The sequence below is a fragment of the Lynx rufus genome, unplaced genomic scaffold (genome assembly GCF_022079265.1).
Source record: "Lynx rufus isolate CCGP_SWC_20201006 ecotype Redwood Valley unplaced genomic scaffold, mLynRuf1.p SCAF_13, whole genome shotgun sequence".
Lineage (NCBI taxonomy): Eukaryota > Metazoa > Chordata > Mammalia > Carnivora > Felidae > Lynx > Lynx rufus.
Genome location: NW_025814827.1, coordinates 2,933,222 through 2,959,454, shown reverse-complemented (window position 1 = coordinate 2,959,454; position 26,233 = coordinate 2,933,222). Strand labels below are relative to the sequence as shown.

The following is a 26,233-nucleotide window of genomic DNA, read 5'->3' as shown; positions in this document are numbered from 1 at the left end:
CTCTTGGCCCTCAGTGAAAACACCCTGATCCTGACTCACGGGCTCCAACAAGTTAGGCACCTCCCCTCCCCATCTTCACCTCCCTGGGGGCCCTTGGTCTCAGCAACTCCCACCCCTGGTCACAAGGGCCCAGTGTGGGATCAGAGCCTTGTCCTCTGCTTGGGAGGCCCCGTCTCTAGCCCTGCCCCCACCTTGATCTGAGGGAGGGCAGCCAGCACCCCAAGCTAGCTCTCACCTCCTGTGGGGGCTGGAGCAGCTCGCGCCCTGCCTGCCCGTGAGCTCTCCCCTCCGCCTCTGGTGGGGCCCATGCTCGACACTCCTCTGGCTCCTCTGTGGTCCTTGGCTCTGGCAGCTCCTGGGGCCTGGTGGGGACAGCAAGACCTGTACCTTCATCCCCACCCCATTCTAACATCATTAGCCCAACCAAGGCGAATGGGCCACTCGGCTGGGGCATCGGCCTAGTTCTTAAAAGCTGGAGAGAGTGCGACCCAGGGACAGTAACCCAGTGGGTACACCGAACAGGGTCATAGGACCAATGAGGATCAGAACCCCTGAGTACTGCCAACACCACTCCCAGTGTACAGATGGAGACCTGAGCCAAAACAGCAAGGGCCACCAGGCCACCATCCCATCTGTGTCCTTTGGAACCCAGCTGCCTGAGAGGCCCAGGGAAGATTCCACAGTGGCCTTCCCCACAGGCTGTGTCTGGAGGCCGAGGGAGTGGGCTTGACTGGTGCCCACTCAGTAGGTGGCAGTCTGGTCCCCAGACTTCCACAGGGTGGGGAGCCCACCCTCCACATGCAGACTCCGAGAGCTTGCCTGGGGGCCCTGCTGGGGGAAGAGGGTGGGCGGCTAGGACTCTGGGACTGCTGGCCTCCCTTCTAGGCTGGCTGAACTGTCCAGGTTCTCGTCCTTGTTCTGGGGTGTGGGCAGGCCCAGGCCTCGCTGACCCGAGGGCACCTGGCCCTGCGGGTTCCAGTGTCAGCTGCGCCCAAAGTCCTAGAGCCCCCCGGCATCCAGCTCAGCCAGGAGTGCAAGGCTCTTGTCCATTTGTGGACAGATGGGCTGCCCAGGGCCCCACAGCCCCGCCCCTGAGCCCCTGGGTATGACAGGGGCCAGGGCAGGGAGTTTGGGACTCTTTGGGACAGGGAAGCTGAGACCTCTTGAGGGGAAGTGGCTGGTAACTGGCAGAGCCTGGGCCTCCCACTCTTTTGCACCAGGTCCCTGATCTCGGGTTTGGGAAACACTCTAGGGTCATCAGGAAGGCCTCCTTGGGGGCCCCGATCCCAGGTGGGCCCCATATCATCCCAGCCTCGAGCAGCCTCCAGCTCCTTGCCACCTGCCACTTCTACATCCTGGCAGCCACCTGGCTGTTTTCCTTCTCCAGAGTCTGCATCTTGCTCTGTCGCCGGCCAGACAGAGGGCGGCCCTCACCCCATCTTCTCATGCCCACGAACATTCACACGCGCTTGTGTGTGATCTCCATCCTGGCCCCTCGCCTGCCTCTCCCACCCGGATGCGGACAGGCTGCCTGGGGGCTCACTAAACAGTGCCCACCCCTCCTCACAGCGGCCCCTCCTGTGGCCCCTCCAGCCTTTCTGCAGCCGTGTCAGGGCCTTGGGGCTAAATGAGGGGAAAGAGAAGACGGAACAGCTGGGTCCCCGAGATCCCAAGTCCTACCCAACCCACCCGACAGGAAGGTAGCAGGATGCAAATTGGGAGGTATAAGCTATGTTTGTGTTCTAACCCCTAGTACGCCAGAATGTGACCTTAGAGATAAGGTCTTTACAGAGGTAATTGGAGAGAGCTCTGATCTCATCTGGCTGGTGTTCTTACAAAAGGGAAATTTGGACACAAACACGTGCACAGGGAGAGCACCCTGTGCACGTGGAGGCAGAGGCTGGGGTGATGCGTCCGCAAGCCAAGGAACATCGGGGACTGCCAGCAGCCACCAGAAGCCCGGGGAGAGGCAGGAACAGAATCCCCCGCTCAGGGGGAACCACCCCTGCGGCACCTGGAGCTCAGACTTCCAGCCTCCAGAGCCGTGAGACAGGAAGTATCTGCTGCCGAAGGCCCCTGGTTTGCGGTACTTTGTTCTGGCAGCCCTGGCAGAGTGCCAGAGGGCGAGTGACATGGAGCCCCAGTGGATCCCCGGTTGGAAAAGGGGATTTTCGCCTCCAAGCGGCCACGCCAGCAAGCAGCGAGAAGTGCGTAGTAACAGGAGCGAACATTTCCTGGCTGCATGCTGACACTGCTCTGAGCCTTCTACATGCGTGTCCAGTTTACCCCTCTTAGCGGATGGGGGAGAACCGTAACTGGTCTTGGTTTTGGGGTTTCTTCCTTACAGATGAGGCCCAGAGAGGTAGAGTAACTTGCCCAAGGTCACGTAGCAAGTACACTGCGGAGGCAGGATTGGAGCCCAGTACTCGGGCTCTGGGGCCCACGGTCTTAACCACTGATCTGGGGACAGTGCAGAGCACAGAATCCTGGGCTGGCGCAGAGGAAGAGAGACTGAGAGACCGGGAGAGGGTCAGGGTGGAAGGAGCTTGAGGTTGGGGATGAGACTGTAGGTGGAGAGCGCCGGAGGCCCTGGGAGCCCCTCGCACCCTCCTGCCAGCCAGATGTTGCCCAGTTTCCCTGAGAGCCCCGGGCCCTGCTCCCCAGAGGACCCCTGCCCACGGCCCAGGGTGGAATTCTAGATCACTCTCCCTGGACAGGCGCAGGGCCTGGGGCACCACTTGCTCACAGAAGGTGAGTCCAGGCCGGGCCTCCCTGGGGACTGGGGAGAGAGAAATGGCCTGGGCAGTCCCCGAGAAGCAAAGGACTGGAAGGCCCTCTGGTTGGGGCCCAAACTGACACTGGTTTACAGGTCATTTGCATGTTGCTTTCGCAGGGCTCGCTCCGCACCACTTCCTTCCCGGCACCTGAATCTGCCCAGAGGTCCCAGCCCTCAGTCACCACGCTTTCTCGCCAGCGTTGTCCGCCCGCAGGCCCCCGTCCTGACTGGGGTGCGCACCCCATAAAGAGTAGTGTCTCTCCAGGCCCTGAGGAGACAACCTCCAACCCACAGGGGTCTGGGTTGATAAACAGACAAAAACTGAGATTTCTTTCTGTACAAATGCGCAGTTGCAGACAATCACTGCAAATCTGCTTCCTTGAGGAGCTAACAAGCCCTCTCGGAGCAAAGCTCTGGGCCCCAGTTTGAGACACCGATTTAGACCAACTCCACCTTTCGTGAGGCTCAAGGCCAGCTAAGCACTGCTGCTGAGACCCGCTCTCACGCTCCTTCATCTCACGCAGACGAGCCCCACTGCGGCAGAGCAGGACCCCCCTCCTGGGTCCCTGCAGCTCCACATCCCTGGACCTCCAGGCCGCCTCCTTGCTGACTCTCTGTGTCTGTGTCCGTGTGCTCACATCTGGGAACATGTGCGTGTCTCTGGGTGAGTGTCTCGCGTGTATCCTGGTGGGGGGGAGGGAGTGTCCACCAGTCTATCTGCTTGTGCATGTACACGTTTGCCCTAGACACTAAGGGAGGACACTGGCTGGGAGGAGGCCATCACCAAACTGGACTCGAAGTCTGGTGGACACGGCCCGGGACACCCAAGCCCTTGCCCTGGCCCCCGTCCCACCATTCACCCCCTTGTCCTCTCTACTCCTCATCTGGGTCAGGGACTGTTCTCACTCTGCCACCTCCACATCTGTCCTCTCTGGGCCTCTGCATGCGCCCCTCTCTCTTGCTGAAGTGCCCTTTATTCTTTCACTGAGGATGCCCAGTTCATCCTTCAGGGATGGTTCAGAGGCTCAGAAACCCCTTCAATTGGGAGGATTTACCTATCCGCTGCCCCCCTCCCCAACTCCTACAATGCCTTTCCCCTCATCAGGCATATATATTTTTTAATGTTGTTTTAATGTTTATTTTTGAGAGAGAAAGACAGAGTGTGAGCAGGGGAGGGGCAGAGAGAGAGGGAGACACAGAATCTGAAGCAGGTTCCAGGCTCCACGCTGTCAGCACAGAGCCCAATGAGGGGCTCGAACTCACAAACCATGAGATCACGACCTGAGCCAAAGTCGGATGTTCAACTGACTGAGCCACCCAGGTGTCCCTAAAAAAAATTTTTTAATGTTTATTTTTGAGAGAGAGAGAGAGAGAGAGAGAGAGACAGAGCGTGAGTGGGGGAGGGTCAAAGAGAGAGGGAGACACAGAATCTTAAATAGCCTCCAGGCTCTGAGCTGTCAACACAGAGCCCGACACGGGGCTCAAGCTCACGGACTGCGAGATCATGACCAGAGCCGAAGTTGGACGCTTAACCAATTGAGCCACCCCGGCGCCCCAGACATATATTTTTAAATGTTGATGTATTTATTTTTGAGAGAGGAAGAGAGAGAGCAAGCAGGGGAGAGGCAGAGAGAGAGAGAGAGAAAGAGAGAAAATCCCAAGCAGGCTCCGTGCTGTCAGCATAGAGCCTGACGTGGGGCTTGAACCCACAAACCATGATCATGACCTGAGCCGAAACCAAGAATCAGATGCTCAACCGACTGAGCCACCAAGGTGCCCCTCTCCTCATCGGACGTATTAAATCGTAATTGCCCACTTGAGGACTGTGTGGCCCCAAACCATAAGCTTTTGGGGACGAGGAGTGGTCTGATCTGACTTTGGTTCTCCTGCACACAGAAGAGGGCCAGACATGCAGTAGATGTTCAGGGAAGGTATGCTGGATGAACGGGGGGGGGGGGGGGATGGAAAGAAGGATGGATGGGTGGGTGGGTGGAGCGTAATGAGGAGGAAGCAGGAGAAGGGAAGGAAGTGTAGGATAAAGCTAGTGGGCAGCCTAAGAGCAGAAAGACACTAAATGGCTCGCAGTAGGAAAGACTGGGCAGTGGGGAGGAGAACGAGGAGAGGGGGCACGTGGGGAGGGAGAGGAAGGTGGGCAGAGAGCACCCACCTGGGGAGACCAGGCCTCGGTCTCTGTCCGGGGTCTCTGCACTTCTTTAAATTTCAGGGCAACTACCCCCTGGTGCCAGCGTGCCTTCCAGCACTCAGCCACCTTCTCTTGAAGCCTGGGATGTGATTCTCCCTTTTCTAGCTCTTTCCTTAGGGGCACTGGCACCTCCTGGACCTAGAGTGTGCTAGTAGAAATGGACACAGTATGGGCCCCAGATCGCCCCCAACCCATTTTCAATGGTTTCTTTCCAAGTTGCATGGACGTCCTCACGGTGTCTTACTGGCTGGGATGGGGACTGGGGCAGAGACGCCTCCTCTGTGGCCCCTACACACACAGAGCCCTCTGTCCTGGGCACTTCCACTCCCAAGCATCCTGACTTGAGCCCAGCAGCTAAGGTCATCTTGCCTCCCCCCAGCCTGGCCCTGGGCCAGCAGGAAAGGTTTGGCCATACGTGGCAGAGACAGGACTTGTGGAAGCTGAAAGATTTCCCCCGTGCTCCCCTAAAAGGGCCAGAATGGGACACCCAGGAGTGTTAATACCCAGGGAAGGGAATCTGGGAATTTGGCCACATGATTCAGGATTTGGGGACAGAGGCTGGCCCGCCTCCTGCCCACAGGGCCATCTCACCCAGTGTGAGACGATCTGAGGGTGGGCCTGAGTGGCTACTTGCCAGGCCTCCCGGGGGCACCCCCAGTGCTGCTCGCCACACCACCCTCTCCACACGCAGCCCTGGTGCTCTGCCCCCGGGGCCTGCACGGGGCCCTCTGACACCGTATGTGCTCTCCTAGAGGCTGTGGAGACCAGCCTCTAGGCTGCTCTAAGCAGACCACTGGTCACCAGGGGTTCTGCCCAGCTCTTCTGAGAGTCTCCTGTTCACTTGTGAAGACCCCCCTTCCCCCCACTCATGGCTCGGCCTCCACCAGGACTGTGGGGCTCACCTGGCTGGGATCGGTCTGCTCAGGCTAGCCACCAGGCCTTTACCCTCTCCCAGAGCCCTTTTTTTCCCTCATCCTCTGGGACTCAACTCTTCCAAGAGGCCTCCTCTGACCTCCCCAGCCCCCAAGGGACTTCTCCAAACCCCAAGCTTTCAATCTGGACCAGACGGGTTAAGGCAGGCTGCGTACCACCAAAGGGCGCTTTCTGGGGCCACAGTGGGAACGGTGCACGCTGGAGTTGCGTTGTGTGGAGGCCCTGCTCCAATCTGTCCCTCCTGGGCATTCCCTTTTCCATGGTGTCCCTAGGCCCCTCACCCAACTTTGGAATCCCCAAGGTCAGGGCCTAGAATCCCCTGGTTCTCTGCCCCCCTGGTATAGGTGGGCACAGGCTGGCTCAGCTGGTGCCCTGGATTCCCTGGGGGGGGTGGGGGGGGGGGCGCGATCCTGCCAGCTGTCTTGGGCCACCTGACCCAAGGATCAACAGCTGCTCCTGCAGGAAGGCTATATCCTGAGCCTGGGCAGGGGTCTCGGCTGCCCCCATTAAGACGTCATCCGGGCCCTAAAGTGCCCGGGCCCTGTCCCCATCGCAGCTCAGCTCCTGGCCCTGCAGGCCTGACACCAGCATCTCCTGCAGGTACATTCGGTCCAGGATCCTGAGGTCTCCTCACAGCCTCCAGACCAAACTGTCTGGAGCCTGAACAAATTCTTCCCTACCTTCTAGGCTTTGTTTTCCCATCTGGACCCGGAGGGGAGTAGGCCGGGTGATGGCAGCGGCTTCCCAAATGTTGGCGGGGAGGGAACTGAACAGAAATCTTCGCACTGCCCTCCTCTGCCAGCTGCTGCTCTAAGAATGAAGACCAAAGAATGAAGTAGAAGGCAGGGCCGGTGTTCAGCGCCCTGCCAGGCACCCCCTTAGAGAAGGGCTCTGGCCCACCGGGCCCTTGGCTCCTCTGGTCCAAACACGGCTGGGCTTTTTCCATTTCCGTCTGCAGTAGCACGATCTTGCCCATCCTCTGCCACCATGCCCTTCACCCATAACCGGGCACCCTGACCTGTCTTGTGTGTCCCGGTCTGGCCTCCACTCCTGTCTCTGGGATCCCTGCAGCTGGTGCCTCTGCTGCACCAGGTGGGCCAGGGAGCTTTCCACCTGTTGCCAGGAGGGCTGAAGGCAGCACAGAGCCCCTGCAGAGGGCCATCCCTGTCCCCAGGCACAGCAGTGTCTGTAGATTTTGATAAAGCAGGCAGACTCCACAAGGCCCACAGACTCCACCGCTGTGATAAGCCCCACCAAGGGCCCGGCTGCTAGCCCAGCACAGACCCGAGCCCTGGCTTGTACGCCTGGGACTGTGCCCCACAGCTCTGAGGGGCTGCTGTTACCACTATAGGCTCCAGACACGTAACCCTCCACCTCCAGCTGGACCTGAGACAGCACTCCTCCACACTAGCTGCTGATGGCTTTGGAGCTCCAGCAAAAGGAGTAGGGATGCTGTCATGGGATGCTAGAGAGCTGGGAGGCAGGAGCAGACAGGTGGGTCCCCAGGGTCACCCCCAGCATGGTAGGGAGCAGGAGCTCTAGGAGGGTCAGCTGTGGGCTGAGACCCCCGGTGACTAAAAGCTTAGGAGCCTAGGCCATCACAGTGTGGTGCTGCCCACATGGGGCAGGGGTTCTGGGGGCCTCCCCTAGAATCTTCAACTTGCATGAACCTTCACCTTCCTCACTCCCTGGGGATTGCAGCTTTCACCAGGAGCACCTGGACCTTGGAAATTTTCTATCCACTGAGCTGAAACCAGCTGCCTCCCTCCCTCTGACTCTCTGGCCGGGGGGTGGGTGGGTGTCACAGGGACCCTGGCCCTTCCTTTGCCTCCAATCCAGTGCCCCCAGCCACACCAGATAATGCACTGCACACCTCCAGGGGCGCCATCACAGAAATGACACTATTCACAGAAGCTCTGTTGGGGACTCAATTCCTGTTTCGTTTGGATGCCCCAGACCTTGACAAGCCTTCCTGAGAACCTGACCCCAGATGTGGGCAACCAGCCCGGAGCATTCTAGAGCTCTCGGCCTGGGAAGAGGATTTTGTAGCTCAGGGGTGCTCCCTGGGCCTGCAGATAAGCAAGGAAGACCAGGGAGAGAAGGACGGGAACCTCACTTATGTGCCCCAGAGTGAGGAGCTCACACAGGGCCCTGCAGAGTCCCAGCTCGCATCCCTGCATCTGCAGCGCCTGTGCTCGCTCAATAGGGCCTCCAGCGCCGTCCACAGGTGGTCAGCCAACGCTGCCAGCTGCGCTCTGCCAGCCATACCCGCAGGTCCTTCTCTGACGGCCTCCAGTCCTGCTCCAGGGCTCTGTCTGAGCACCTGCCAGGAAAGAGGAGCCCAGCCTCGGCTTGGGCCTCAGGGGCTGCTGTGCCCACCTTCCCCACACTCACTTGCACCCTTCAGTGGGGCTTGGTGAGCAGGCACGGTCCGGTGGCCAGAAGTGACGGGAGTGCCAGGGAGAGCAGAAGGGGCCAGGCATCAGGTCCACGGGGCTCTGCCTCAGTGTGGGTCCTGAGAGCAGGACAGATGGGAAGCCCTGGAGTTGGGGCAGTCCTACCTTCCCAGAGCATCAGCTTCTGAGACCCCTCTTCAGACATGGAAACTGAGGCCCCGGGGCTGAACATGCACCTAAACCTGTCAACCCCAACCACTTGGCCTCGACTTTTCCCTGATGATTCAGACTACAAATAAACACCAGCCTCAGCCCCCCTGAAGTTTTCCGTTCCAACAGCTTCTATGAGCTGTGATGCTGACCACGGCCTGGCCACTTGCTAAACAACCAAGCTCATCTGGCGCTCTCCATCTTGGGCAGGGGGAGCTGAAGCTCGGAAGGGCTCACCCGTTGCCCCAAGGTCATGAAGGGAGTCCACTGTGAACTGGGCCCACACTCCCCCACCCCTGCTGCTCCCCTTCCCAGTGTGGGAGTCTGGAAATGGCAGGGGACAGGGGAACATCTGGGGGACATGGTAGTTTAGCTCTAATGTGGGGGTCAGAGCCCTTAAGCCAAATTACTGCTTCAGTGCCCTCTTTGGCTTCTATAGCCTCAGCTGTAAGGTGGGGACCCTGAGCTGTAGGCCCCACCAGTTTGGTTAAGGGGCCTCGTGGGGTTGATAGTGGCTGCACACTCCACTTGTCCTTATGCCCACCCACTTCACCTCCAGGGTTTGGGCTTCAGAATCCTAGCACTGTCTCTCTACCCACACCCCTGGGCACCAGGCACCCTGCCCCAGCTCTGTGCAGGCACAGGGAGAAGGTGCTCACTGAGGACAGCGTCACTTGGCTGAGCTCCCCCACCCCCTAAGTGACTTGCTCACTCCTCACATTCCCAGACCCGCCCCCTGTTCAGGATGGCACTATCACCCACCAGCCCTCTCCCCTCAGACACCTTGCCGCTCTCCTCTCCCGTCTCCAGACCCACATTCTTGCAGCCCCTCCGGAGCTGTCTCTCCACATTTCCTCTCCAAAATGGACCATGAGGACTGGCCACCGCCCCGCTCTCCCAGGCCCTGGGGAGCACCCACAACTCCCCTCCGGCTGGGTGCTCTGTCTTCCCACTAAAAACAGGCGCTCCCCACGGTAGCCCCCAGCGCCCCCTGAGAACCCGAACTCTGCCTGGCTTGGTCGTGGAAGAGCTCGTGGTCTGCCGGAGTAGGGAGTGGCACAGACCAGATGTTGAACTTGCAGAGCCTGTGCAGCGGAAGGCACGGCCCTCAGTGCTGTGGGAGCGCAGGGAAGGGGAGCCTGACTCCCCCTTGGAGCACCCAGGAAGGCTTTCCAGACAGGTGACCCTACAGCCGAGGCTCAAAGATGAATTAACAGTCCCAGAGAAGACAAAGATGGATGCGGTAGTCAGGGTGGGCAGGACAAGGAGGGGATGAGAGGAGCTGGGGCCTGGAGGGGGCAGCACGCTGAGCGAGGAGCCCAGCAGGGCAAAAGGGACATCAAGAGGGGCAAGAGTTGCTGGGGGTGTCAGGTGGCTGGCAGCACGGCACAGGGCAGGGGCATTTCCCTGGGGCCTTTGAACCAGGCTGCAGTTCTCAGCCCACCCGGAAAAAGACTTGGTGCGCACAAGGGTAGAGGCCTGGGGAAAGAGGCTGGTCCTTGAAGGTCAGAGGATGTGGAACAAGGTTGCTGGAAAGGCATGGAGCAAGGCTCCTGGAGACGACCCACTCGCTTGAGCTCCCCAGGCGAGTTCCCAAAATCTCAGCCTTGGAGGGATGAGGTGAGAGGGTTGGGGGTGGGAGAGTTACCTTTACTTCACCTCAGGCCTGATACTCTGCCTCTTTTTCTTCTAGGTGTGATTTCTTTCAGGAACAAAAAGACAAGCCCTAATGAAAAAAATGAAGCTCTGATGGTAGAATCTGAGGCACGGACAGCTACTGAACTGCAGATTTTGGAGTAGGGGCTGGGAGATGGCTCCTGTTCCATTTCAGAAAATGAGATCGGCTTCCTTACTGAGAGGCAGGGCTCCTGGGTTCCTAATATGGAAAGGGATGGTGGGAAGATGGGCCGGCTTAACCCTTAAGAACCTGGCTCCCAGGGCAGGGCTGGAGACGGGAGTTCCCCTCTCAGCTCCTCCACCCTCAGCTGCCCACGCGGTCCTGGCTTCCAGAAGCCTTGGAAAACGCGGGCAACGCGACGCGGTGCGGGGAGGAGACACAGAGTCCATTCACCTCGTGTGAGTGGATGAAACCCCAGATGAAACCACGCTGGTGTGGCCGCGGCCTGTGGCCAAGCACGGGGGCCGGGCAAGAATGGCAACTCAGTGCCTCCAGCCCTGAGGCAGGATTCTAAGGGAATGCGGACAGCAAGGCTCTCGGTCACCCACAGCACAATCGAAGCACCTCCTGAATTTCTGTATTGGGGGGCGGGTGCCTTTGGTTGGAAGGGGACCGGGAGCCGTTCTTGAGGCTGCGTTAGCGTAGCAAGCCTCCCGTTTTCCCCTAGCTTCGGTTGTTTACTTCGGATGGGGGGGGAGAGCATCTAACATAGAATTGGGGGAATTAAGCAGCCCCTCGAGCCACGCCGTCAGTTTAAGGGAACGCCAGAGACAGAAGGCGAGGTGAAGCACCGCGCCTCTGGGAGGGGTGGCTCCGCAAGCACGGCGCCTGCGGGGGCGGGGGGACGACGCCTCGCATCAGGGGCGTGCCCAGCCCTCATTGGGGAGTGGGCGCGGCCTGGAGGCGGGAAGGCGGGTGGCCCGCCCTCACAGAGCCGTCCCGGGAGGGGCGGGGCATCGTGCCTTTCGGGCCCTGGCGTGGGGTGGGGGTAGTGAGGGGCCGCAGCCTCCCGCTTAGCCGGGTGACGCTAGCGAGGGCCCTGGGGTGCGAACTCTCACAAACCGTGAGGTCTCCACAAAGGACCACACCTCGGCTTTTCTCCCGTGGAAAAGTGGGGTCTCGTCGTCCCGCCCTCACCAGGGGCGGGGCAGCGGGTGGGAGGGGCTTCAGCGATCCTGTCCTCGCGACCTCGGCCAAAGGGGGCGTCGAGTGATTCGCAAAAAAAGGCGAGCGGGGCTTGGCCGCGGCCGGGCGCGGGCTTTCCTCTGGCGGGGGTCTATTAAGCGGAGACACACTGCGAGTCCGCTTACTGCGCCGCTCAGGGAGAACGAGACTCCCTTTCCCCCAGACCCCGTGCCTCCAGAAGCCCCGCCGACGTGGCTCTCGGGTATCTTCCGCGAATCTGCTCTGCATGCACATGGGAATGTGGGCGTGCCGCATGTCTTTAACCTCCCCCCCTCCCCCGCCACACACACAAAGAATAAGGTCTCATTTGCTTCTTCCACAAAACCGAGAGTCGCGACCGCCTTCCTGAACCTCGGGACACAGACTTCCGTCATCTCTGGCGCCCCCCGGGGTCCCGGGGCCAGGCGGGCGCTCAAGGCCCGTCCGATTTTCACTGAGGCGTCAGCGAAACAATGCCCGCTTCTCCGCGCAGAAAGGGTTGGCGTGCACGGGGGGGTGGGGGTCGGGTCCGAGGAGCAGGCATGATCCCCGGCCGGGTCGGGGCTCCCAAAGCCCGCAGCGCGGGACGGCAGACGGCACCCTTGCGGAGTCCTGAGGCCTACGTGCGTCGCGACACGGCGGGGGGCGGGCCGCAGTCGGGGACGTCCCCTCTGCCCTCCCGGAACCAGTCTCCACTGCTGTCGCCTGGACCGGGGCGGCGAGGACGGGTCCTCCAGAGCCTTCGAGTCGGGGGCTAGAGCGACCAGACCACCGAGCGAGGTCGAGCGAGGACTGGCGACGGCTGCGTCACGCGAGGGGCGGGGCCGCCGCGGGCGGAGGCCGGAGCCGGAAGCGGAAGAGGCGCTCGGAGCGGGGAGTGGGGCCTAGCCGCAGCCGGATCCTGGGAGACGGTGAGTGTGGGCCCGGGCCCGCGACGGCGGCGGCGGCAGCGGCGGGGGGTGAGTTGGTGAAGAGGACGTGCTGGGTACGGGTCCCCGAGTTGCCGGTTCGGTCTCGGCTTACTCTCTTTCTTTCTCCTCCTCGGCCCGCCTCTGGCCGCGGCCCCGACCTCTCACCCCTGACCCGCCGCTTCTCCCCCGGAGGGGCGGTCACCACAGACCCCAACCTCTGGATCCCGCGGTGTCGGAATCTGAGCTGCCTCTGAGGCCCCTGCAGGGATTCAGTTTCGGCCCTGCACCTCCCGCGGAATGGGGTCGGGGTCCTACCTGGGAGAGCCTGGAGGGGCCTTCAGACCCCTCCCATACCCTTGGCTCGAGGCTGGGTCTGTAGACTCCTCCTCCCCGCGCGGCCTGGAGTTTGATTCTGGCTCAGGCTGGCCATCCGCCTGCCCCCGGAGTCTCCCCTGGCCGCCACTGGCGGCGGTTATGGGGGAAGGGGCTCAGGTCTCTAAGACCCAGGGCACGTCTGGAAGGGACGCGAGCGAGAGCCGCGGGCCTCCAACGCGTTTTGTTGTGATGATGGAGCCGCTCCAGCCCGGGGGAGGGGCCAGTCCAAGTTGACAGTACAAATGCCCGGGCTGCTCCCTGGTCCGGGAGTCCCTGTGTGCTTTAGTTCCGGGTGCGGGTGCCCTGGTGTGGACCTGGGGTGGGAGTTGCCTGAGCCAGGCCCCCGTCGAGGCGGAGTTGGCGATCTTCCAGCTTCCCTCCTCTATGCCCTTGAAAAGGAGGAGCGTTTCACCCGGTGGTGGCGACTTGTAAGGTGGCAGGTTTGAGGTTGCAGTGGTGGGGCAGCGTCAGCCAAAAATAACCATGGGGCGCTGGAGTGGCTGGGAACCGGGAGGGCAGACGCTGACCTGGCTGGCTGCTCTTCTCGTCAACCCAGTTCTCTGGCCAGGAACAGCTAATGAGAAGCCGACTAGGCCTATGCTTAGAGAAAAGCTGGCATCCTTGGCCTGGTTTCCTTTACGTTATCTCTTTCTTCTTTGTGTAAGAGTAGAGCCTTCCTGAACATAATTGTGACCCTTAACCTCTTTAAATAATCCATAGGCTGGCGTTTCAGAGAATCAGAGGTAATTGATGAGAAATGGGACCTAGAGCCCTGACTAGGAAGATAATGAGGGATATCTGGTGTTTCCAAAATTTCAGCTGCTCAGAATGTGTTAAGGGAGAAGTTATCTCTGCTGTGATTACTTTATGTGGTACTTAATAGCTCTCATACCTGTCATCTCCTTTGCCAAGTTGGCTGGGAGGTGTTATCTCCAATTTTCAGGTACGGTAACCGAGGCCTAGAGTGACTTATGTAAGGTCACAAGGCCAGTTAAGTGGCAGCACTGGGATTTAGTTCAGGGTTTTCTACCCAGTGCTCGCTCTCTCCTTGAGGAAGGTCTTAGGGAGGAAGAAGAATCCTTTATGCCCTAAGGCATTTAACATAGACCCAGAGGTGTTACCTTGAACTTTTTTTTTTTTTTTTTAATGAAAAAGTTGACTTCAGTAAAGCATTTGACCTGAAGGCATGTGCTAGGCATGTTAAAGAAGTGGCATGATTTAATCCTTGCAGAGCCCTGTAAGAAATTACTATCCCCTTATTGCAAGAGGAAGTTGAAGGTCAGAGTAGTTTGTTAACTTGCCTGAAGGCACACAGCTAGAAGTGGCACAGTGTCAGGATTCAGCCTGACATCTGTCTGACTCTGAACCTGTGCTCGGTCTACTAACATGAACACGCACAGACCTAAGAATCCTCTAGGTCTCAGGAGGGAGTCTTTGGCCTGGTGCAGACCAAACCACGTCCCTCCTCCAGCTCTGGCGCCTTGTCCACCCAGCGAGGATGGGCAGACCTCTGCCTGGCCACTGGAGCATCTTCCGTGTCACTCAGTGAGGTGTGAGATGCTGCCTTCATTCCATAATTTGGGCACCTGACCCAGGGTGATTGCAGGAAAGCAGTGAAACGTTAGTCACCTGATCAAAACAGAACAGCAGTTTAAGCTTGGGGGAGCTGCTGGTAATTTTACATAGTATTTACCTCTAAGAGTTGCTGCGCCCTGGGCTTCCAGGTGGATAGGAGAAGAAACCTGCTGGGGGGGAGATCGAGGGCAGTGACTTTCTCAGGACCATGGAGAAGCTTCTGGGGCTTTAGTCAGATATGCCTTGCTGCCCTGCTCATCCAAGGGGAGCGGTTGCATTCTGCTCTCCTGATAGACCCTTCTCAGGAGATCGGGCAGCCGCAGTGGGTTTGTCCAAATGTGCTTAGTCAGGCAAGCCCAGGACTGACCACCATTGGAGGTTGGCTAAGGCCAAATAAAGGGTTGGGAGGAAGGCTGGCCACGGTCTCTGGCCCAGCCTTCCAATGGAGCCAATGTCAGAGTTTTGGGTGTGGGTGGAACAGGGAGCTGCTCTCACACATCCATCTTTCCCAGCTGGTGTCTGATCTAGCCTGGCAATTTCCTGTGGTGGATTTAAGTCCCTGCAGAACAGGGATAGTGAGGTGGGGCCCTTTTGGCCTGCCACTCCAAGCTCACAAGCTTGCCAGGCACTCAGCCCTCCGGCTACTCCTGAGATGAGCACAGGAGAAGGTACTGGAACAGGGAATCTGGAAGGGGGCAGTAGTGGTACAGTTAGAGGGGAGGCACTGCTTAGCATGGCACCACAGGTGGCCTGAGGGGCCTTGGGCAAGAAACCTGGATGCCCTGAGGATGCTGGCATCATTTACTGGTGCTGAGACAGAGTGTAGAGCAGCAGCAGGGGCTGGCCAGACCCCCACGTCTGTTTGGCCAGACCCTCAGATGGCCTAGGGAATGTTGGAGAGACCCTGTGCACCTCCTTCTCCAAGGGCTGGTCTTCTTGTCTCTGCCTATGGCTCCTCCCATTGGTGTGTGGTCTTTGCTCCCTTGAGTGGGGTCCAGTTCAAGAGTTTCAGCCAGGCAACTTGGCTTTAAACTTGAGGGCTTTCACCCTTTGCTCCTGTGTGTTGGCTTCCTGCCAACAGCCCTTTGACTCTGGCCTCTGGCTTGCAGACCAGTCGCTTCATACAGCCCCACAGACAGGAGGGAATTGAACCCAGGAGGCTCTCCTTTCTCCCTGGCCTTGATCTCCTGTGATGGTGCTCACCATCACCCCCTACCCACCCCCCCCATCCACATTCTATCTCCGCACCTGTGCTGGCTCCCCTGGCACCCCGAGTGCTCAGGACGACGGTGCTGTGCTGGGGAGGCAGCTGTTTGTTTGTTCACTGGTGGAGAAGGGTGTTGCCCATTGTCTGCTGTTTGACCAGTGTGACCTCAGAGTTCTTCTTCACTTCATAAACCCCTGGGAGGGGCTGCCCCCAAACAGAACAATGGGCCTCTTCTTCAGGAGCTCCTAGGCTTCCCGAGCAGCCCTGTGGCTAGAGGTGGCTGGCTGCGTGTTTAGCAGGGCTCTCTGTTCCTTGTGGCCTAGATGCATCACTGTAAGCGATACCGCTCCCCTGAGCCAGACCCGTACCTGAGCTACCGATGGAAGAGGAGGAGGTCTTACAGTCGGGAGCACGAAGGGAGGCTGCGGTATCCGTCTCGAAGGGAGCCTCCGCCCCGGAGATCTCGGTCCAGAAGGTGACAGGGGATTAGGTGGGAGGAAAGGGCTCCTTCCCTCACTGGGACCAGCGAGACGGCCTGGAGGCGTGTGGCAGCCCTGGGTCCCATCAGCTGCCTGCCGCCTCTGCCCTGCGGCACCTTGCTTACTGCCCCTGACCTCATGCGTTTCTGGGCCTCCGTATTCGCTGCCGTCCTTGCTGCCCCTTTCTCTATCCTTGAGCCTTTTTTTCTCCAGCCACGTCCCCCCATTTTCAAAGCCAGCATCTTCCCTGCTGACCCCTGAGCCTTCCTCGATGGGGTTAGGAACACAGTCTTTGTCCTTTCCAGAGGGCGGTCCCTTTGCCCTGTCTTAGCAGCCACAGGGAGTTCTGGGGCGCTGGGACCCTCCGAAGCCCTCTCGCTGCTCACCTGCCCTGGTGCCCTGCCGCCTGCACTGGAGAGTTGCCACCAGCGGCCAAGGTTCTGGAGGCTGGACTTCACACATACACCCTCTCTCCCCTCCCCTCAGCTCCAACAGGCTGCCCTTGTGAGCTCTGTGTAGGGGTCTCCCCACATGCCTTTGGCCCAGAAGCAGAAACCTGGCCGGTGGGAGGAAGGTCCCCATCTCACCAGTGTCTTCGTCCCCCTCCTGGCAGCCACGACCGCCTGCCCTACCAGAGGAGATACCGGGAGCGCCGCGACAGTGACACATACCGGTGTGAAGAGCGGAGCCCATCCTTTGGAGAGGACTGCTATGGATCTTCCCGTTCCCATCATCGTCGGCGGTCGCGGGAGAGGGAGCCGTACCGGACCCGCAAGCACGCCCACCACTGCCACAAACGCCGCACCAGGTCTTGTAGCAGCGCCTCCTCGGTGAGTGGTGGCCAGAGTGTGCCGGCTGGGGCTTAAAGGCCTCACCTCTTTCTAGCCTTCTCTCAGGCTGGCTGGTGTGGGTGAGTACTGCCAGCCCCGTGCACGCGCATTTGGTGTGTGTGCGCGTGTGTGTGTGTGTGTGTGTGTGTGTGTGTGTGTGTGTGTTGTCTGGTCCAGGTGCAGGGCTGAGCAGCAGGCCCGGCTCCTCTGTCTTCTGGCCCATTGGCAGTGGCAGTGATAGGGGCTCTGGTTCCGGCGCTGGCTGGCCCCCGGCCTGTCTATGTCTCCACACGACTCCAGGCACAGGCCACATGGTGCGAGTGGCTAGGGACACGTAGAGAACCTGATAGGGTTGCCGGTCTGGAGCTGCGTGGCCTGGTCCTTCCCACCCAGAGATTGCCCGCACGTGCAGCCGCGTGTTCTGACTGGTGTGGACGGCACCCACCTCCGCGGTCTCGTCTCAACACCCCTCCTGAAACGCCTGGAGGCTGGAGTGCCCGCGGGTAGGGGACGTCTGCCTGTCAGTCAGCTCAGACCGGGAGCTTCCCCTCCGACCTCCAGCCAGGCCCTCTTCAGACCAGCCTCTTCCTGTGAGAGGCGGTCAGGACGAGGGGGACGGGCTGCCTGTGTGATCGCGCACCGGAAGAAATGGCAGAAAGGCCCGCAGCCCCAGGTCTTGTCCGCTCGCGGGCCGCGGGCCGCATGCCAAGAGTGGTGTTCTTAGCATGGAGGTTGTATAGCTCTCTGCCGAGACTGGGAGCCCCTGCGGCACTCGGGCCCCTGCAAGGAAGGCCACTCGTGTGTCTCTCAGGTTACGTGCTGTCTTCTCTTCTCCTCCCCACCCCTCTTCCCTCCCGCCGGCCTGAGGAGTAGTGGCGGAGGACAGGCAGCCAGGCATCTTCTCTGCACAGCTTTCCTGGACTTCCTTGAGTGGCCACGGGTTGAGGGTTGACTGCAGGTGCCCTGCGTGGCCTGGTGGCCTCCCGCACACTGCCACACGCTGCTGCAGATGGCGGTGCGGGTCTGTGGCTCTGCTGCTTCTCTTTTTGGTGCCTTCTGTCATCACGAGGCTCAGGATGGCCTGGCCTGTGAGTATCACGGGTGTCAGGGCAGGAGCTGGCTTGGGGCCTGTGTGGGCCATCGTGGTAGGAGGCCGGCTGGCCCAGAGGATCCCGGGCTCCTTCCTCGCTCGAGGCCGGTGGCACAAGGGCTGCTGACAGAAGGCCATTTCTGGTGGCGATGTGAAGTCTGGCCTCGGATGCTGTCTGGGGGCAGGTAGCAGCTTGGCTCTGAGTGGCAGCTGTCGGGCACGTGCAGGGCTGCGTGTGCAAACAGAGGCAGGCAAGGACGGGCTGGGCGTTCTGCAGCTGCCACCCACACTGGACGATCGGACCCGGGCTGAGCCAGCCACCTTCTTGCGCCGTTCTCGCTGCGTCTTCGTCCCGGCCGGAGCCATCACGGGAGGGCCCGGGAGGGGGACACTCAGTGGAGAAGGGAGTCGGGCTGTGGCTCTCTGCGTGGCCCGGCCCCCCGGCAGCAGAGGCTGGTCGTCTTTCTGAGCGTTTGCGGCGCCCTTCTCTTAGATAATGTCCGAGTTTTCTTTACATACCTGTAGCTGTTTTTACTTTTCTGTTTTTGAAGTCAGTTTGTGTCTTGACGTGTCCCTTGCAATATCCCTATCGTTATATATGCTGTGTGCCTTATGAAATGCTGGGATCTGGAAAATCCAACCAACCAACCCACCGGCTCCTCACCGTCTCCACCTCTGCCTTTGACTGACACCTCAATCTGTCAATCGGAACCGCCTACCATGCGATTGGTCGGATGGCGTTTCGGGGGGCGGTGCATGCAGAGAAGCCAACAGAGCAGTAAGCGCAGCAGCCGGAGTGTGGAAGATGACAAGGAGGGCCACCTGGTGTGCCGGATCGGCGATTGGCTCCAAGAGCGATGTACAGCCACCTTTCGTAAAACTTTACCTCTCTACTTTCTACCCCCCTTGTTAGACGAGACCTCTCCTGCCTGGAGGGGCCTCTATTGCGCGTGGCGCCTTAGCGGGGCCACCAGTAATTGCCTGAATGACACAGACGCTAGCAACTTCTGTTTTTAAGAGTGTAGCAGTGAGAGAGAAACCTTTTTTGTTTTTGAGAATTTGAATGCTGTGAACTTGCAGGAGCTGCCGACCCTCTGCCCTCCAGACCCTCACGCCCTGCTTCTTTTCTCTCCTAGATGAGATCGTGGGGAACCTGGGTGAAGGCACCTTTGGCAAGGTGGTGGAGTGCTTGGACCACGCCAGGTGAGCCTTCCTCCTGGGAAGAGCTAGCCTGGGGCTCCTGAGGGTGGCGGCGATCGGTTTATCCTTTTGCTTTTTGAAGGGTAGCACCATAGCAGGGTGCTGACCTGCACGTGTTGGGGTTCTTCTGATCCCCGAAGGTCGGGAGACATTCCTGGGGTTCCGCAGGCACGTGCATCCCTGCCCAGGTAGTGCTGGCCAGTGAGCGGGGCTGCCCGCGTTGCCCCACGTCCCCAGGGCCGTGGTGGTGGGTGTTGGAGCAGGGCCAAGGCCCTGGCCCTTACGTGGTCTGGGGCCGCGTGTTGCGATCTCTTTTAGGGTTTGGGCCTAGCGGGGGGGTTGACATACTGCTGCGCCCACACCAAGCATGGGCCCCCACCCTCAGAGGCCTGCCTGAGAGGCCACGCACGTCCCAGTCGAGAGGGACCTGGGCTCTCTTACGTCACAGGCCGTTGCCTCCCCGGAGGTGGCCAGGGTTGATTGCGGGTCCCTCTGAGTGTGCTCAGGTAGAGTTGGGGGTATACCTGTGTGTGTTCGGGTGCTTCGGGGGAACCTTGCCGCCTTCTAGGCTGAACAGGGAAACGCTCTTGTCCCTTTGCCGTTCCTCAAGGCCAGAACTCTTACCTTAGGCTGGGAGGCCACCTCCCTGGAGCCCGTGACCTCCCTTAATGGCACTCTCTTTGGTTTGGTGCGCTGGCTACAGAGTGCTCGTGTCCATGCTGTCTCACTTGAGCCACGTGCCACCTGTCCCGACCCTTCCACGGTGTTAGAGGTGAAGAGACGCACTCGGGGTTTACCTGTACCCCCAGTTGTTGAGGGCTGGCACCAAGAACCACCACACGGGGAGCTCGGGAAGGACAGTTAGAGCCAGCAATCCAGTTAGCCCTGTCGTCCCCAATAAGGTGGTGACGGTGACTGCGAGGAAACCTCCCTGGGCTCCCAGTTCCTGTTTAAACACCCCTTGGACCCAGCAGGGCCCAAAAGGTCAGGGCTGGGACCAGTGGGCCTAGGGATGGGTAGACCACACTGGCCAGAGAGACATGTGGCAGATCTGAGAGCTGTGGCACATGGGCGCAGCTGAGCTCTCTGGGCTGTGGCATTCTGAGCAGCCGGAGGGAAACTGAGCCAAGTCCCTAACGGGCAGGCACAAGGCTCAGGGAACTTTTAGGGGCTCCAAAGGGAGTTGGCCAGTGGGGGTGTTATGAGGAGGTGACCTCCAGCTCAGCAAAGGAGTCCAGCTCTTATCCCCAGAGCCCTCCAGCCCTAATGCTGGCTGCCTGTGGAAACGATGAGCTCCCTGTGTTGAAGAGGAGAATGCCATTGAGGGGTCCTGTTCTAGGAGCCTGAAGCAGGGTAGCCTTTCCTCTGAGGTCCTTCCCTGCCCTGGAAATCCAGGAAAACGGGAGAGGGAGAGAAAAACCGGGTGTTCTCCAGAACACGCCTCTGCCCTGGGGCCAGGGAGACTTTCCTTAGGCACCATGGCCAGCCTCCCAGACACCTCACGGGGTCACGTCCTTGTGGACCAGGGCGGTGTCACTCCCGTCCCCCACCAGGTCTCTGAAGTCTGGCTGTCCCTCCCTGATAGCCATTGGGCCCGGCCGCCAAATCTCAGCAGGTCTCCTGCTCTGCTGGCATCCTGCAGGCGGCCTGCGGGGCAGGGCTGGGGGCTGGGAAATGCAGGGCAGGAATTGTTAAAATCCTCACTGGACACCAAAGAGGACTCCTGGCGCTCGGTGGTCTCTGAGAAATGTTGTGGCTGGTTGGTAGGCAGGCTGGTGGGGCTGCAGGGAGTGTGGTAAAGGGAGTGATCCTGGGGCTCCCAATGAGGTGCTCCCCGGGGTGCCCTTCTACTGGCACCCTTAACCTTCTTGCCAAGGCTTCGTTCCCCCCTAGAACCCCCACCCCAGGGGGAGCTGTTTGGAGATGTGCTTATTAGGAAGGTCAGGAGGTGCTGCAAGAAAGTTCTGGGTGGGATGGCCTGGCCAGGGTCAGGGCTGACGGGCCTACAGGTTGGGTTACTGAGTGAGCTGGTGCTGGTCCGTGGGCTAGGCCTCTGCTCCTCTGCCCACTGCCCTCTGGTTGCTGGCAGCTGGCTGACATCAGATAAGCCTAGGCTGGCACAGATGCCAAGAGCGCTAACTCACAGATGCCAGGGGAGAGTAGAGGTCTGGTGTCACCTGGGTGGCAGGGGTGTCCGGTGTCTGCTGTCTTCAGAGCAGGCCCTGTTCCTGGAGTCCTGGATGGTATTTGCCAGGAGGTGCCAGGTGGGGGTGGGGGTGGGGGGAAGGGCCGGGGCGCTTCTCACAAGAACTTGCACTTCCTTCCCTGGTCCCAGAGGGAAGTCTCAGGTTGCCCTGAAGATCATCCGCAACGTGGGCAAGTACCGGGAGGCCGCCCGACTAGAAATCAATGTTCTCAAAAAAATCAAGGAGAAGGACAAAGAGAACAAATTGTGAGTGTCGGCCGGGAGCAGGAGGAAAGCCTTCAGTGGGGATGGCGTCCCCTCCAGGCCCGGCTGCCTAGACCCGGGGGCAGGGCCATGTCCTCTCACTGGCCCCGGGCCTGCTCCCAGCTCCCAGTTCCCAGAGCCAGGGGAGCTGGGCCAGTGAGTTTCGCCAAAGGGGCCTTTGGATTTCAGTCCAGCCTCCACCCCAAACATTTCTGTGTTCCCAGGCAGTCCCCCAAGCCCACTTCTGTGAATAGGGGCCTTGGGGGTCACGGCAGGTGTAGACAAGACACACGCCTGAAGCCGTTGGGGCTCTGGCATGGTCAGAGAGCTCCGAAGGAGAGCCACCTCCGCACACACAGGCTAAGCAGCTCCTCTCCCACGAGCACTGCGCTGAGCCCTGAAGCTCGGTTAAGGGAGCTGGAAAAAGTGTGTGATGCCATCACTCTCTGAGGTGTAGGGATTATGCCCAGGTCATAATAGATGGGGCAGAACACCTAGGACCAGAATTCCCCCTACAGCAACAGAACTTTAGTCCTTGCCCTGAGCTGGTCTGGGGGACTTCTGTTGGGGAGACGTGCCCCAGTGGCCCGGAGTGGGGACTGGCTTCACCTGAGGGAGGGGCGGGAGCCAGCCCCCGCCCTCCAGCAGAGCCTGAGCCCCACCCATCGTCCTTCTCTAGCCTGTGTGTCTTGATGTCTGACTGGTTCAACTTCCACGGTCACATGTGCATCGCCTTTGAGCTCCTGGGCAAGAACACCTTTGAGTTCCTGAAGGAGAATAACTTCCAGCCTTACCCCCTACCACACGTCCGGCACATGGCCTACCAGCTCTGCCACGCCCTTAGATGTAAGTGACCACACTTCACGGGGCATGTGGGGTGGCAAACTCGCCCGGCGGTCTTACGCTCCCCCGTTCACACCAGCACGCCATTCTACGGGGCCTGAGAGACACCAGGGCCCCTTTAGTTGAAAAGCCTTCAGGTGGGAATCTCTGGGAGGATGGAGAAGCTTCAGTCCCCTCCAGGGGCCTCCTGAGCCCACCTGTGCCACAGGCACTCGGGAAGGAAGGAGAGCGGCTGTAATCAGTTCGGCTACTAGTACCTACTCACCTTCCTGCAGAGGATGAAAGGTCAAAGCCTGTCCTGGCAGATCCCACCCCCAGGCGCTGCCCACACGGACACCCTCTGTCTGGCCATCACATCCCATCTGCCCGCCAGCCTTTAAGAGCCTCTTTGGTGGCACACGTGCTCAGCACTGCAGGATTTGTGGGCAGCGCAGGACAGAGGCTCCTCAGAGAGGAGGTAGACAGGCCTAGGGCTAGGCTGTATGCGGTCCGCACAGATGGTGGGGACGGGGACGGATACTCCAAGCAAGGTGAGCGGCGCAGTGAGGGCCCAGAGCCCGGCACATGCTGAAACTCACTCTGAAGAAGAGAGGGGCCCGTGCTGGGGAGAAGTGGGTCACAGCGTGCTGAAGGGGGTCTGGAGCCAGAAAGTGAGAGGTGGCGGGTGCCACCGTTGGTGGGTGGGGCAGGGGCCGGAGGAAATGGTAGGTATGTCCGCTCAGGCCTAGGTTGTGCTTCACGGGTGGCCCCGTGGTTAGTTGAACGTTGTTCCCGCCATCTTGACATTCTTAATGACTTTTGAATCAAGGGACCTGAGTTTTCATTTTGCCCCAGGCCCTGCAGATCGCGTAGCTGCGCTAGGGAGAGGGACCCATGCCAGGGCTGGTGCTGCAGCTTTGGTGAGAGAGGCTCAGGAGGCCAGGCCCCCACAGAGGAGGTGAAGGGAGGTTTTCTAAGTGGGAAAAGTCTCCCCTGCCCCTCTCATAGAGTGTCAGGACCTTCCAAGGCCCCAAGCACAGAGGACTGTGGAGAGGGAAGCTGGTGTGGACACAGTCTGGTATCCCTTGGCCTGCTGCTGAGGTTAGGGGTGGGCAAGGCTCTGGCGGGCCGGTTGTGGAGGAGGGAGCCGGCCCGGAGCTGGCAGGAGGACCAGAGAGGCGGCCAGGGTTCTCAAGTTTCTGCTTTTTTCCTCCCGCTCTCTCAGTTCTACATGAAAACCAACTGACCCACACAGACTTGAAGCCAGAGAACATCTTGTTTGTGAATTCTGAGTTTGAAACCCTCTACAATGAGCACAAGGTATCGGTCAGGGCGAGGCCGAGGCTGTGCTCTGGGGTGGGTCGCCCATGGCACGGACTCCTGACCTGGCTCGCCCCCCCTTGCCTGTCAGAGCTGTGAGGAGAAGTCAGTGAAGAACACCAGCATCCGAGTAGCTGACTTCGGCAGTGCCACCTTTGACCATGAGCATCACACGACCATCGTGGCCACCCGTCACTATCGCCCACCTGAGGTGATCCTTGGTGAGTGACTGTACAGCCCCCGGCCCTGATCCAGTGGACAGCCGTTGGGGGAGGGTACGGATAGAGACAGTGCCCGCCACCAGGGACCGATGCTAGAGTCACTGCGGTTGCCGACTTGGCCTTCCCGAGAAAGGGTTTCCTGTTGAGGTTTGGGCAAGAGTCCTGCCAGCCGGAGTGGCCGCTGCCCTTTGACCTCTCGGCTGGGAGCACAGGGCTGAATCTCATGGTTTCTCCCCATCTTGGCTTTCAGAGCTGGGCTGGGCCCAGCCCTGTGACGTCTGGAGCATTGGCTGCATCCTCTTTGAGTACTACCGGGGCTTCACCCTCTTCCAGGTGAGGCCCATCCCGCGTCACTGCACTGCCCCGCGCGCTGCTCCCCTGGCAAGTGGCGGGGCCGGTGCGGGGAGCCCTTCAATTCACCCACCAGTCGGGGAGTCTGGTGCTCAGCCTCGGGATGGAGGGCCAGGGCAGGAGGAGCGAAGGGCAGAGATGGGCCCAGGCAGGGCACGTTTTGGGAAGAGGTGTGTGGTGATGGATGAGTCCACCAAAAGGCTGAGGGGTGTGAGCCTGACCCTGAGGGAACAGGCTGGCAGGCTGCCGCCGGGTCACAGACCGGGGCTGCTGTTCCACTGGTGGATTTGCCTCTCCTGGGGCAGGGAGGGCTCCTGCCCATCTTTTCTGTCCCTTATTTTCTCTGAGGCTGGTACTGACCCCTGCTTACTCTATCCACGACCTTCCAATAGACCCACGAGAACCGAGAACATTTAGTGATGATGGAGAAGATCCTGGGGCCCATCCCGTCGCACATGATCCACCGTACCAGGTAAGGAGCCGGGTAGCGCCCTTGGGGCTGGCCTCTGGGGCCTTTCCGGTCTTGGCAGTGGGTCACGAGCCTGTCTTTCCGGGACAGCCTGGCTCCTCCAGGCTCACAGCAGCCTTCCCTGCCGTACACACCGAGAGACTCGGCGGACCGCTTGCCCTGCTGGGTCAGGCCGGCTAGGAACCCCGACCCCCACCTGGCTTTGCTGCCGTTCCCAGAGTGCCGCGGTCTACCCCAACCCCCACCCGAGACTTGTGGCCCCTTCCCCACCCCTACCACTTGACCTTTCCCTCACTTTCAGGAAGCAGAAATATTTCTACAAGGGGGGCCTGGTTTGGGATGAGAACAGCTCTGATGGCCGGTATGTGAAGGAGAACTGCAAACCTCTGAAGGTCAGTTTCTGGCTTCCCCCAGCTCCCCTCAGGCCAGGGAGACCCCAGGCACCAGGCAGACACACAGCAGAGACAGGCCAGGCTGCTAAAGGCGGCCTCCTCGCCCGGGCTCTGCCTGGGGCCGCACCCGAGGCTGCTGGGCGCCGGCACGGGGCTTCATGCAAACTGCCCCAGAGGGGCCCTGAGCCCTACCCCTTCCCCGGAGGGTGGCTATGGACGTAAATGGGGAACAGCAGAAGAGCCAGATGTCAGAAACCTTGTTGCCTCCTGTCCCTCTCTCCTCTCAGTTTTGGGAAGAACTAGGCAGGACAGAGGGGAGGGGGAGGGGACACGTAGACACGGCCCGGAAGCCTCTGGCAAGTGCATTTGGTGCTCGGACAAGCGAATTCTGCAGAGGCGATTTCTACCCACCTGTCAGGACTTTGCATGTGGGGGCAGAGGCACCAAGCCAGCAAGACGCCCAGTAGCCTAACAAGTTCAGAGCAAAACGCTCTACACGGGCATGAGAGGAAAGGAGCTGCTCACTGTCCAGGAGGGGAGACGTAGTCCTCCGGGGAGGCGTCACTGCCTCCTTGACCCCCGCAGCGAGGCTCCCCACAACCCTGCCGTCACACTGAGGCACCTTGTGTCCCTGAGCAGAGTTACATGCTCCAGGACTCCTTGGAGCACGTGCAGCTGTTTGACCTGATGAGGAGGATGTTAGAATTCGACCCTGCCCAGCGCATCACACTGGCCGAGGCCCTGCTGCACCCCTTCTTTGCCGGCCTGACCCCCGAGGAGCGGTCCTTCCACACCAGCCGCAACCCAAGCAGATGACAGACGCAGGCCACCACGTGCGATGGAGAGCGGGACTGGGCTGCCCGGCCCCTCTTCTCCAACCTCCACCACCACCGGGCCCCAGGGCCAGAGCCACCAAACGAACAGTGCAATGTGAAGGAAGGCAGGAGCCCGCAGGGGAGGGGACTTGATACCCGGCTGCCAGAAAGCACAGATTTGACCCAAGCTATTTATATGTTGTAAAGTTATAATAAAGTGTTTCTTACTGTTTGTAACCCCTGGTACCGGTGTGTCCGTCTCCAGGCTCCTTGCCTTCTCCTCCCCCTACCTGATTAATAAAGTCTTTCTTAGCAGTTCAGCTTGTGGAGAGCTAAGTGTGAACTGGGCACGGAAGGGCTAGCCAGT

The 26,233-nt window shown here is 60.0% G+C and overlaps 1 protein-coding gene across 2 annotated transcripts; it reads left to right on the top strand.

The window, feature by feature from the left end:
* The first annotated feature begins 12,186 nt into the window (after positions 1-12,186).
* On the top strand, positions 12,187-26,103 carry CLK3 (CDC like kinase 3). 2 transcript variants are annotated; one of them, XM_047074808.1, is made up of 13 exons: positions 12,187-12,271; positions 15,752-15,903; positions 16,521-16,737; positions 18,590-18,686; positions 18,964-19,030; positions 21,363-21,479; positions 22,156-22,322; positions 23,524-23,618; positions 23,710-23,839; positions 24,090-24,172; positions 24,583-24,662; positions 24,961-25,051; positions 25,691-26,103. In XM_047074808.1, exons 2-13 carry the CDS (start codon positions 15,752-15,754, stop codon positions 25,865-25,867), a joined length of 1,473 nt encoding a protein of 490 aa, XP_046930764.1. In that variant the 5' UTR covers positions 12,187-12,271; the 3' UTR covers positions 25,868-26,103. The 2 variants fall into 2 exon arrangements, with proteins under 2 accessions (XP_046930764.1, XP_046930765.1); XM_047074809.1 differs by having other exon boundaries at positions 12,244-12,319.
* Positions 26,104-26,233: the final 130 nt, after the last annotated feature.

Excerpts from the sequence above, each read along its gene's own strand:
- CLK3 (XM_047074808.1), top strand. The coding sequence starts at position 15,752 with ATGCATCACTGTAAGCGATACCGCTCCCCTGAGCCAGACCCGTACCTG. Across the intron at positions 16,738-18,589 it reads CTTGTAGCAGCGCCTCCTCG|AGAAGCCAACAGAGCAGTAA; the intron begins GTGAGTGGTGGC and ends CGGTGCATGCAG. Across the intron at positions 23,619-23,709 it reads CCCTCTACAATGAGCACAAG|AGCTGTGAGGAGAAGTCAGT; the intron begins GTATCGGTCAGG and ends CTTGCCTGTCAG.